Below are 13,326 nucleotides of genomic sequence, written 5' to 3'. Positions count from 1 at the left end.
ATTCCACGCGCCTTTATTTTCTCTCGATGCCAATAACATACAACGGCGTCGAGTGCTTCGAATTAGGACTTCCTTACAGTGCGATTTCCAAAACAATGCCCTCGTTCCCTCGCACCGACTATTCACAACCGTTGATGGGCGGCGGAAGCACAATTACGCGCAAAGATAAGACTGGCAGAACACATTATTCTGTGCGATCAATCCGACCACACCCAGGATGATGCTGTCCGTTGACCACACCATCCCACTGGCAAATATATGTTGATGATATCGATGCCTTGCCGCCGGTTAAATTGCCTAAGATCGCCAAATGTTTAATGGTGCGCCCAGCTGCAGTCGTCACTAAGCTCAGTAAACTTTGGCACGTGGTTCTGTGGCTTCAGATGTCTCATAGAGACGCAAGGACGAAACATCTCGGTGAATGCCGCTTCACACGAGCTTCGAAATAAAAAAATTAAATCTCGGATTGTACGTGCCAAAAGTCTGATGTAATTATGAGGCATGCCGTAGTGGGGGACTCTGTATAAATTTTGACCACCTGGGATTCTTTAGAGTGCACCCAAGGCATAGTTAACGGGCGTTTTGCATTTTGCCTCCATCGAAATGCGGCCACCGCAGCCGGGATGTCATCCCGCCATCTCACGCTTAGAAGCGCATTGCTAAAGCCGCTGAGCAACCCGGCGGGTGGGATTAATCTCGACCACCGGGGGTTCTTTAACGTTCACCGAAGGCACGGCACACGGGCGTTTCTGCATTTCTCCCGCATCGAAATGCTTCTGCCGCAATTTGATATACGTGCCCTCGGCTTAGCAGCGCAACGCTTTAGCTACTACACCACCACGGCCGGTTTTGTATTACCTTTTTCCTCGTCGAGGTGGCTGATTTTTATATAGCCGTGCGCTGCTATCATGCGTATGGGCAACATTTTGCCTCTGATTTCTGATTCGACGCCTTTTCGCCCTTAGCCCTCGGCTATTGGTCAAAAGATTTCGGGCTACATCCACTTCACCTGCCTGTCACGCGACGTCACAAAACCGCGATAGCTCACCGCGTCAAAGTGACGTGTACGCGCTGAAGATGCATTAATAGGCCTAACAAAACTGGATCTTTTTCTGAATAGCCGCAGGCGGCCCCGTTCCAAAAGGAATAAAATATGGCTGCCGCCGATCGCTTGGGCACTGGCTACTCGCACCTGCCGGAGAGCATGGGTTTAATAGCGTACAATAAAGCATTTTGCGTGGCCGTGTAGCATTATCGAGAACTTTCGGCATGTTTATGAGCTCGCTCTGCCAACTCTTCCTTGCTGAGCATGTGTTTTAGCGGCATTCTTAACCTGCGGTTGCATGCCGCCGCGATTTTCGACCAGCCGCGTCAAGCCAAGTAAGGGAAAGGGGACCAATCGCAGACGCCGGCACCAAACTTTTCATCCGGTTATCGATATTCAGTGCAGTGGCTCGGCCCCATCTAATCCCTCTCCACTTGAGCAGGCTCCTTGCCTCTTGTCTGCCAATTAGAGGAGACAAGCCGCTCAGCGTAGGTAATGTTATTTGTTTTTAAAGCGAACAAAAGGGACGTCCTATAAATGAGGAGAGCATTTGATTGGTCACTTCACAAAACCCGGCGGGCCCCCGCCCGATGCTTGCGTCGGCGGTTACGCAAATTTGACGTAAGAAGATTGGAATAAAAACATATTAGAATAGTTTTACGTTATAGGGCACATGGTCTCAAAATCAGAGAGACGTCTTCGTTAGAAAGCTGTGGAAGCGATGCTAGCACGACTGATGTGCAGAACACTTTGGTAAGTATTTCGGAATGTTCCGTAGTCTTACAATCTTAGAAGACAGTCACCCGACGAAGAGTTTGTCGAGCGCATGTGCAGCCTTGCTCGCCCACTCCTCCAGCAGTGGAACAGTCTCTGGAACGTCCCCGTAATAAAGAATATGCGATGGGCGAGCACGGAGATGCACAAGGTGAATAATGCCAGCGGACAGACACTTTCGGACCTATTTGAGGATGGTGAAGGCTTCGCCGAAAGAGGAATGAGCCAGCAGTAAATAAGACAAACCACACAACTAGGCGTTCGGGTCCTTCGCAGCCACTGATGAACTAATTCATAGAACTTTCCACAGGGCCGGCTTGTCCTTTGACCTTCCTCGAGGCCTACGGCAAACTTCCCTCGCCCTAAGGGAGTGGAAGACCAATCTCAACGTGAGGTGCGGCACATTTATACCGAAAATAAGGTCGTCGAGCCACAACCACATCGAAAACGGTTGCTAGCCAATTACGAGCACGTGCTTAAAATCCTATTACAGATGACCCGACGCAGAAAACAGTTACTGCCTGGCCTGCTCACGGGCCGCATGATTTACTGAGACAAGTCGAGCTCCATGTTGAGCGTATGATCCAGAATTAGGAGGAGATGGAGGACAAAGTGCACAGGCGCTATCTCTACTGCAGCGAAATGTACATGGTCTAGAAGAAACAATCACTCAAGACCCTCTTTGTCAAGCAGCTGCCGACTGAGAAGCGAAAAGTTGTCAAAATATTCGCCCAGCTCACGTCATCATGCCAGGCAGTCCAGCTTTGCGTCGTCAGCTTCGCGCTGAAGTGAAATGTTGGGGCAGTGGCCAACACTGTCACCAGCGTTTGGCTCAAATTCTACACGACGATTTGTGTTTTGGCAAAGCAGCCTGTTCACCATTGTTAAGATTTATTGGACCGGGGAGTCTTATCGTACGCTACATGGTCCCGCCCAAATACGCGCCGTGACTTTCAATCTAAGGCATTGCTGTACAAAACATAGTAGGCCTTTCAAATGTGGGCGTAATAAGGGGGCATGGCGACATATGTGATCGACAATAATGACGAGTGAACAAGGAGAAGAGAGGAAATTCGGAGCGCAGATTGAACGGCTAGACGTGGTGATTGATTAAGCTAGTGGGGGAGACAGTTTAATGTTGCTGCAATATCTATTATTCAGAACCAAAATTTGGGCATAAGAGTACAAATACAAGTGCGTATATGCGGTTCAACACGCAATATAATTAAACAAGGTTAAGAATGAAAAGTGTCAATTCCCGTCGATGGTATACATGCTACGGCATCAAATTATCACATATTTCCTCCTTGCGGAAATAGACTGCGTAAGCTGGAAGTGTCACCGCTCAGACAAATTTGTGTCAGTTAAGCTCCCAGTGTACTGCACAGCACTGCACTGTACACAAGCAACGTAAAAAATTTAGTTCACATATGAGTGAATTTACAATAAATTATGGTGGTTTACGTGCAATACAAGGATTTGATTATGAGGCACGCCATAGTGGGCGACTCCCGAATAATTTGGATCCCCAGCCGTTCTTTAACGCGCACCTGAATCTAAGTACAAGGGAGTTTTCCCATTTCCTGAATCTAAGTACGAGGGTGTTTTCCCATTTCACCCCCATTGAAATGCGGCCGCCATGGCTGGGACTTGATCTCGCAACTTCGTGCTTAGCAGCCGAACACTATAGCTGCTAAGCAACCACGGCAGGTAAATATATGCGTGAAAGTCTACATTTTGTGTGGTGCGTCATGCACAGAGGTGTGCAATAGGCTCACACCGTTGTTATTTTAGAGCGAAGCTTTCTTTGCCCCTTCCTTCGACTTTCCCACTGCTGCTGCTGCTGCAGTCGCGCACACCGCTTCGGGGGTTGGTTCAGAGAGTGTACATAGATGACAGGCGCGAGTGAGACAGGAAAGGCAAGGGGAGAAACTCGTTTTCACTCAAACGTGTCGAATGTGCACAATACCCTCTGGAACTCCCTGGCCGTCGCCACATTAGCCGCTTAACGGCTGTAATCATCCGTCACTCCCCTCAGAAGGATTGCACAAACAGCTGTGCTTCCCTTTGTACTAACGTGCGAGACCAGAGGGGACGCTGATATACCTGTAGAGAAGAGAAGGAGAGGGAGAAAAGGAGGCAGTTCCCATACAAAAGAGGGAAGGGGCGGAGGTGACGTGAGAAGGCAAGGAAACCCCACTACTATGCGACATCGGTTGCGGGGACACAGGACGCGCTCAAGTTATAGTTACGGTGCAGTGCGTTCTCCTATTTCTGAAAAATAAACGCCATAAAAATATGTCAAGCGGGCAACTTATGCAGGGCGCGAACAAGCAGAGCCGCATTAATTAAAGCGCACCGCAGGGTCCAGGAGACACCACGGAAGCGGTCGACCGCGAAATCAAGAGTTCTGTGCCTGTCGCGTCAGCTTTGTGGCTATGACATTGCTAGAGGTCATGGATTCGACCCCAATCGCAGCAGCTGCATTTCGACAGGGGCGAAATAGAAAACGCACGTGCACTTAGATTTTGGGACACGCTAAAAGACATCCCGTTGTCAAAATTAATGCAGTCCACCACTACGGCGTGCCTCATAGCCCGACTGTGTGGCTTTGGCACGTACAGCCCCATAATCCAATTCAAATTTAATACTTCTGCCACAATGCGATGTGCAATATTAGGCAATGACAACGCTCAAACTTCTCAGATGTTATGAAATATGGCGCACAACAACGCCTCAGGAAAAGCCCTCTCCTTGCGTTTTCAGTGTACTACGCATACAAACAGTAGTGGTGTACGCAAGGTAACGTTTAACATAAACTCACCACTCTCGTGTTAGACTAAACGTTGAAGAAATTGAGCTTTAGTCGTCAACATCAACGCTAATTATCGTCAATCAAAGCATCCAGCACAGAAAGCTTGGCTTGCATCGATTCCCACAGAGCGTGGAATTTGCATAATTTTTACCTGAGCGGGTATTTCGTTACACCTAACGAATTTACAATTTATTTTGAGGCACGCACGTGATTCTAATGCAGACCTGACATTTTCGTCGCTTTGGCGACCAGATATGCTTGGCGCATTTCTAGCTAGGTAATGAGACTACTTAGCTGGTTGCGTATCTAAGTTTTTAAGTCGCTTTAGCACAAAAATCTGCTTCAGCGGAAACCTCTGCTTTAGCGTTATCGAAACAGATCTTTATGAATTAAAGAATATCTCCTCAAACGAAGTACTGCAATAGTTCGACGCAAACAGCGCAGTTCGCGCACATATTTAGGGGTCCATTTGAGCTGGCGCGGCTCATTCCTCGAAATAATTCATTCGAGTTGGTTTCTTGAGTGTACAAGACTATCCCACACTCGTGACGTACAAGGCCGACGGATCAGCACGAATGTAATGCGGGCATCATTCAGGTCTCTGACTGAGGCACGCGATATCTCTCTTATTTCCTTACTCACACTTCGCGCACGCGTCTGCAAGTATTTTCCCTCTCTCGAACACCAAAAAACAACGGCTGTACGCTCCTGCGTGTGATCCCGTATTGAGCCTACTCGCCAAGAAACCTATCACCGAAGGACGCGAAGCGCCTGAAGGGTAGGCAAGGAAATCTTTGCTTCAAGTTGCAGCGCTGGTAACGGGTCAGAGAGGAGGTGTCGCACCTGTTTCAAAGGAGTATTTTCTTTTTCTCGGGTGCCCAGACACGCGAGAGCTACGCCATTTTTGCGTGACATTTGTGGACTTCGTGAGTTGCGAGAGAAATGATTGGAGGACGCTTAAGCTTCGCCTTCAAGAGTGTAGCGCGATAGCGTTATCGCACCCCGTTCGCACCGCCTACTCAAACGCGCTACGCCAGCCAAACGTCGCGATCGGCACAGATAGCCGGGCCCCGACGCGCCATGAAGGCGGACGCGATCATGGGGCGAGTGGCGCGCCACGTGTCGGGGCAGCGTCGTACATTGCGAGGAGGGGGTCTTCTGTGTTTGCCGCAAGATGGCTCTGCGTGTGCGCCGAGCGCAGAAGAAATGTAGCGGAAACGTACTTCGCTACTCGTGAAACTTCGACTTCTGTAAGTTGCATGGTCATAATTACCGATATACACCACAGTATAACTTTCTACGGCACGTTTCTAAGGCAACACAGCATTCACTAGAGGCGATTTTGTCCCGTTTTGAAGGAACGAACTCGTGGCTGAGTGGTAGCGTCTCCGTCTCACACTCCGAAGGCCCTGGTTTGATTCTCACCAGCCCATTTTGCAAGATGTTTTTTATTTATGAAGTGCCTTCTGGTATTTATCGCTCACGGCCAACGCCGCCGACGCCGACGACACCGTCTTTTCTGCGACACGAGCTCCTTAACGCTGTCGCGTTAGAATGTTGGAACTGTGCCAAGGTACCACTATGGAAGACGCGCTTTTTTCCATATTTCCCTAGCCGAGAGCAGGGCGCACAGCGCGAGCAGCGGCGTTTAACTTCCGTCAAAATGGGATTACACAGTGGCTCATACAGCGTTCGTAATGGCGAAACATACAAAAGAACGCATTCGTTGCTACAACGTGTCATTAACCAGTCGTCTGCTGCTGCTAAGGCGGCATATATCCAACCTGCCACCCCCATTCACTCCGCTTCCCTTGGCTCCCATGTCAGGCCTAACATTTTCCCATTTGACTTCTGCAATACATCCTGCTACTGCCGTGGGTGACAGGTTGCTTTGCCTTTTATGCCTACGGTTGCTGCTAAGGGGAGCGAAGCGACCCGGCACGCAGCGCAAGGGTGGTGGGTCGAGTAGGTAGATGCCACTACAGCGGCCGCAGTCTAATGACACGGTGCTAGTGCGAATTTGTTGTGTAGTAGGCTTCGCCATTACGCACCCTTTATGGGCCGCTCTGATCCCGTCTGGACTGAATTTAAGCGGCCGTTCTTGCGTAGTGCGCAGTGCCATTGGCTAAGAACAAATGGAGAGTACCACGCCGTCCTCTGCAGTACTTAGACAAACCCAGGTTGCGAGAAGCAAAAGCCTTGGATTTATCTCCCGCAACTAACGGTTGCGCAGAAGGGTCGGGTAAAGGCACGCATCTCTCGCGTGTCTAGGTCCTTGACAATACTCACAATACGCGTTTCAAAGAGTGCTTTCGGCGGAACTTCGGAGACCGAGAAAGTGAGAACGCAAGTTGAAAACTGTGTGTCCCCTTGCAGCAGCAGCCATGGCCTCTTCCTCCTCGGTGGCAAACGTGGCAGGCTGCGGCCTGTTGCTGCTGCTGCTGTGTGGTCTCGCGGCCTCGTCTCTGATTGAGAAGCGCACCCGGTTCTGCGGACCGTACCTGGTGGAAACGCTGGATGCCCTGTGCGGTGGCGAGTTCTTCGACCCTTCCCAGAAGAGGCACGCCGGCCGCCAACAAATGGCGTTGCAGCCCATGTGTAAGTACCCGTGGGCACGTACTAACCTTGCCCAAGGCTTAGCACTTAGAAAGAAAGCTACAGGGGAAAGATTAAAGACCTTGTGTGGGGACAGCATAAGATAGCTTGAAAATTCGTCCTGTAAAGATAGCGAAAATTCATAATTAAAGAGCAATGCTTTTGCGGATCGTAAAATCGACACAAGGCAAAAGTTGAAGGACGATGGAAAATTGAAGTCACCAACTGTGGAACGAAAAGAAAGAGCCACCAGAGCCAACATTTAGGCCAGAGGACTTGTCTTCGTCAGGGCAAATCTTCTTGTCGAGTATAGTCAGAGATCGTGATGTGCCTTTACGAAAAAGACATTCCCGGATCATGAGGGCGATAAACGCACAGGATATATGCCCGAACATTTTATATTACAGGTTATCCTAAGATATGATCCATGTGAGCAATCGGTAGGAGGCAATGAGGGAGCTTATGGCTAAGTGTATTAGAGGATGGATTGCGCAACGTTTCGACCAGATACACAGAAGAGAAACACGCACCAGAGAGCGCTCTGTGGTGTGTTTCTCTTGTGTGTGTCTCGTCAAAATGTTGCGCAATCCAACCTCTAATATGCTATACCAGCACGCCCAGTCGTCAACCTTGGCAAATTTTATGCCTTAGGGCGTATTAGGGCAGAGGCTTGGGCGAGTTGCTTGCGGTGAGTTGCTCATCTCTGTCCTTCCTATCCTACTTTCGTGCGCATGCGCAAACACCGCCGTTATGCTTGGGATCCAACAATGCCGAACGACCCCCATGAGGCGACTTGAGAGCTACTGCACCAGAGGTGTCAGAGCCTAACTCTGAAAACAACGCCTAATCAGCTCATGGAAACGAAAAACAACTCTCCTGTTACCTATTCTAATTCACTGTGCAGAAACACTTGCAGTACCCAACGATGCTATTCAACACCACGTTGAGGATAGACATGGCAATATGGCGTGTGGAATACACAGAAAATATCCTTCGCAGTCCATATTTGCAAAGCACCATCTTCTGTGCACCTTTTACCTCTCAAACAAGCCACCCTCCTCCCATAAATTTCGGATAGCTGAACCCCTTCACTGCAACAGATGCGGCGTACATGAAAAATTCCTAGTTTTAATTGGCCACTGGAAGGAGCGTACAAGATCTGACCATGATTTCGAAATTCTATAAATGTCTCCTGCACTTTACATTGTGCGCACACTATACTTCTTAGAATATTCCTAATATGAGCAGTAGTTTGCAACTAGCAATGGTTTTAGTGCCCCGACAAAACATGAGCACACATTTTAGTTGTCACTCGGGCCGCAAAACACTAACAATTCAGGAAATTCTACAGCATGTTTCTAGTAAAGCATAGAGTGTTTCTACTGAGTTTTACTTTGGTATGTTTGACAGCTCTAAGACTTCGTACAGTTGAACTTCAGTTGCCATTGAGGCCGCAAAGCATTTATAATTTGAAAATTTCTGCAGTATATTTCAAGTAAAGCACAGTTTGTTTCTTTTAATGCTGTTTTTTGGTATGCTTGACAGTTCTTAGGCTTGCAATAGTTGAATACACTCTCGAGCTGCAAGGAGCAATTACCTTTTGTATGGTAATTCCCAACAATACCATAAATCACGCAACACCATAGATCTTCTTAATACCGACGCTGAGCCAATCAAAAGTGAACAGTGTGCTACTGCACTCATAATTATTTTTCATCAGTGTTTTGTAGCTTGAAAACCTATTCTATTGAAAACCCCCCAAAGTCATCTTTGAACGAAATGCCTGAAATAACTAATACCGTTCAGGGTATACATAACCTAAGTAATGGACTCAAACTGCCTTCGTCAGCTGGATGCGATCAAATTAACAGCAAGCTTCTTAAAAGTATTATTTCACCATCAACCAAAATCTTAGCCTAATATTTACGCAATCATGAAACTCAGGCGACGTCCGCAACGACTGGAGAAAAGCGAAAATAATCCCTATAATTAAAACAGGTCACCGCATTAACGTTAGTAATTACCGTCGAATTTCCCTGACAAGGATTTCATCCAAATTACTAGAACAACAAATAGCGTACAATTTATTGACTCACCTAGAATCAATTACTTTTTATTACTCCAACGAGCACGGCTGTAGAAAGTTTTTATCGTGCGAAAGTCAACTCGCCGAGTTACCTCATGACCTTTTACATTACATGGACCGTCACATACAAGTAGACGCCGAATTTTTAGACTTCTCGAGGGTACTTGATCGCGTAATTCATTCTCTATTGCTTAGTAAACTCTCTAACCTCGGCTTACAACGGAACCTAATCTCATGGATTCAGCACTTTCTCAATGGACGCAAGCAATTCATTTCAGCTAAGAACAATCGCTCGCCACTAACGGACGTCGCTTCAGGAGTACCTCAGGGCGCTGGATTATCCCCTTTTTTACTTTGGTATGTGTTAACGACCTACCGGCTAAAATTAGTACAAAACTGCGGCTATTTGCTGATGACTGTGTCATTTACAACCGAATTCACTCGTATGAAGACTGCTTGCAATTACAACTTGACACTGCAAATCGTTGACGACTGGTGCAACAAATGGCATATGCCACTGAATCTCTGAAAGTGCAAATCAATGTCATTTACTTACTAGCACACCCTCATTACCAACACTGACACGATGAATAATGTCTCTATTGAAGCCACATCAGCATACAAATACCTCGGAATACGTATAACGTAATCGCTATGATGGAAAAGCCACACAGCAACTATTTGTCGCAATGCGCCATGAACGCTGGGCTATTTACGTCGTAATCTGAGCACTGCAACACAAGAGGTTAAAAACTGGCATACCTAACGTTCGTCCATCCAAAACTAGAATATGCATAGTCCATTTGGCATAACTCAAAGCATATCTGACCGCGCATTTGGAATCGATCCAGAACCGGTCCGCGCGCTTCATCACCTCAAATTACTCGTCTCACGTCAGTGTTTTGTCACTCAAACAATCACTTGGTCTGTCACCGCTCGCATCACGACGCGTCATATCTCGCCTTTGCCTTCTCCACTCTTTCTTCTATCACCCGAAATCAGGTCACGTGCTGCTAAAACCACAACATGAAGCGTCCTTTCGACTCAACCATGCCAATATAATAGCGCATGTAAACGGCCACATGACATATATTAACCCATCTTTTTTTTTCTTAATGCAATAGTGTTGTGGAATTCCTTCCCAGAACACATAGTAGCATACACCGAACGCGAAAAATACCGCAGAAAACCAAAAATGCACTACGCAACCACAGACGACCACTGTTTCTTACACTAACACATTTAATGAATATCTGACTGCCACAATTATTTTCTACTGTTGACCTTTATATTTTGAATCCAATATTAATTGTATTTTTTTACTTGACTGACTGAGTTTCTGCACTATATTTTGCATTTTGGTTCATGTCATAGAAGTTCACATGTATTTATGTCCCCCCTTTGTAATGACTTCGGACCTTTAGGGAGAAATAAATGAAATGAAATATTTTTCTACAAGGTGCCTAATCACTCAAAACACATCTACCTCAGCTCGTACGTACGCTTCAGATACTCAGCCTCCTCCAACTTTCCCTGTGCTGTTTGCAAAAGCAGTGAGTGCAAGGACCCCGATTGCATTTTCATCCGGAGATTATGCGCTGCATCTGAAAAGAAGAATGACAGCAGCGAGAGGTTCCAGAGACTGAAGCCGCGTCGCCGTTTCGCAGGGCTCCCGTGGGCGATGGAGCCACGCTTGGGTTTCCTGGACGCCAAGACGGCGCTGCAGCTGTTGCGGCCCGCCGCCCACCGCCAGGTGCGGGGCATCATCGAGGAGTGCTGTCACAAGAGCTGCTCCGTCGCGGAGATGATGTCCTACTGCGGACGGGACAGGCCTACCAGCACGAACGAATAATGCAGAGGATGTACTCACGAAACTATGCCGCAACCGTTTGCCTAACTGACGCACGCGAACATTTCGGGTGAGAAATGTGGGTTCTGTTGCGGCGTCGGGAGTGCCCAACTACGCAGTGCAAGTCTTTCTTGTATCAGAGAACGTCGTCAATAAAGCCATTGCAAATTTCCGGTCGTAATTTTATACTTTCTCATTCTCACGGCTGTCCAGTTTCTGGCAAATGTCCAGGTGAGTTGTGGCGCAGAAAGCTACAAGAAGGCACGCGTGATACGCAAGGCTACTGCGTCTTCTCTGGTGCTTATGGCCTTTTTGGCTATTACTCGCTTTAACGTGGGAAGTGAACACCGCATCCCTGAGCAAATCATTTCCTTCCGAAGTGGTCCATGGGGAATGCCATGTTGGGCTTATGCACCAGCCAGATATCTGGCCTCCGATAATGGACGCCAACTACATGGTGCATTAACCGCGTAGCTGAATTCGTGGTCAAGGTGTGCACGTGGTTCCCGATTCCCCGCGACAGCAGCTGCATTCCAGTGAGGGTTGAATGCGTAACGCTCGGGTACCAGGATTTGGGTGCATTATGAAGAACCGCAGGCGATCAATACTAATCTGCAGCCCTCCATTACGGCGTCCCCCAAAACGCACTGCGCTGTTCCTGGACTTGCAACCCCACAATTTATTTATTGTTTGCGCAACTATTCCTGTATTGGAGAAAAAGCCTCATGAATGATGAACCTGACTGACTGAGCTGAGCAAACGTCATTTCAGGCAGTTTCGTCAGGAGAGGCGCAATACTTGAAGCGACAGCAATGTTAAGCATTGGGCTCGAGCTCCTGAGACGGCGTTCTAAAAATACGCTTTGGCGACATTTAGGCGCGATACGGACTCGAGGCAAACGCTACTGCAAAGGAGAATCAGCGCTCTGGCAGCTATAATTGTGATCTCACAACGCTGTTGTGATGAGGCCAGCTGCTACTGTCATTGTAGGCGTCGCACCTCAATGGGTGCACAAGACGAGACAAGAGGAAAACTGTAATAATAATAATAATAATAATAATAATAATAATAATAATACCTTCATTCATGAAAGGAAGTGGTACAATGTGCGAAGGCATTAGAAAAAAATTGCTAAAAAAGCAGCTTGACTGGTCCTAATAACCAGAAGATCAAATAGACAGCAGACAGCAAGGAGCGAGAAAAAAAAAAGAAAAGAAGAAACGAAAGAAGTAGAACGAAAAAAGAGAGAGGAAAGAGAGAGTAAGGGCATATAGCACATATATCTCGCTTAAACAAATTTGCTTCCCACATCAAACAGCTCGGGAAAAACAAGCAATATAGATATATAGATACGCACAACTCTTAAAAAAAGGAAGATTAGGCAAATAGTCAAACCCTATTCTTGCCCGGGGCAATAGAAATTATGCAGTTCTCTGCCAGATCAATTTGCACACCGGTGGACGCAGATGTGAGATTTTTCAGGAAAATGGGGAGAGTGTAACAAATCATCTCCTTACCATAAGCTGAACGCACATGCGGCACATGCCAGTATTCCAGGGACCTAGTGTTATAACATGGTATGTTGTGTTATAACCTATCCAGAGATGAAACAAGGCTTAAGTTCTGTTTGGTTTTTTTAGGTACCCAAGAGCAAGGCGGTAGGTAAAAATATCAGTAACTTTAATTACACGAAGGCTTTTTTAAATAGGGGCTCAGATGGGGAGTCAAAGGGCATATCAATAATTACGCGAAAATTTTTTTTTTTTTGTATTACAAGCAAACGGTTAATATTTGTAACAGATGTGGTGCCCCAAATAAGGCAGCAATAATGAAGGTGGCTCGCAAACAATGCATTATAAATTAACATTTTAGTCCTTCGAGGCATGTAGGGAAGAGAAAAAACGCGTCCAGTAATTTGAAAGAGTTTCCCTGCTAGAAAATCAATGTGATCGCTCCAGCACATTTTTTCATGAAAAAAGACCCCGAGTGTACTCACAGAAGGGACGAGTTCAATTTTAGAAGGCCCTAACACCACGTCCCAACAAACACAGATACTCTTATTCTTCGCTTGAAATAAAACTGCCTTTGCTTTATGAGCGTTAATCTTAAGACCATTTTCTAGAGATCATAAATATATTTTTTCCAAACAAGAGTTAGCCATT

The 13,326-nt window shown here is 46.9% G+C and overlaps 1 protein-coding gene across 1 annotated transcript in view; it reads left to right on the top strand.

Annotated features, from left to right (window-relative positions):
* Window positions 1-11,345, top strand: part of LOC126518953 (insulin-like) — a 44,757-nt gene extending 33,412 nt beyond the window's left edge. The window contains exons 2-3 of the mRNA XM_050168563.3: window positions 7,011-7,232; window positions 10,983-11,345. Coding sequence (XP_050024520.2) covers window positions 7,019-7,232; window positions 10,983-11,167 — 399 coding nt within the window. The 5' untranslated portion in view covers window positions 7,011-7,018 and the 3' untranslated portion in view covers window positions 11,168-11,345. The remainder of the gene's footprint in view (window positions 1-7,010; window positions 7,233-10,982) is intronic.
* The last annotated feature ends 1,981 nt before the right edge of the window (window positions 11,346-13,326 follow it).

The sequence above is a fragment of the Dermacentor andersoni genome, chromosome 10 (genome assembly GCF_023375885.2).
Source record: "Dermacentor andersoni chromosome 10, qqDerAnde1_hic_scaffold, whole genome shotgun sequence".
NCBI classification, from domain to species: domain Eukaryota; kingdom Metazoa; phylum Arthropoda; class Arachnida; order Ixodida; family Ixodidae; genus Dermacentor; species Dermacentor andersoni.
The sequence above is the reverse complement of the archived record's forward strand: the minus strand, read 5'-3'. Positions and strand labels throughout refer to the sequence as shown.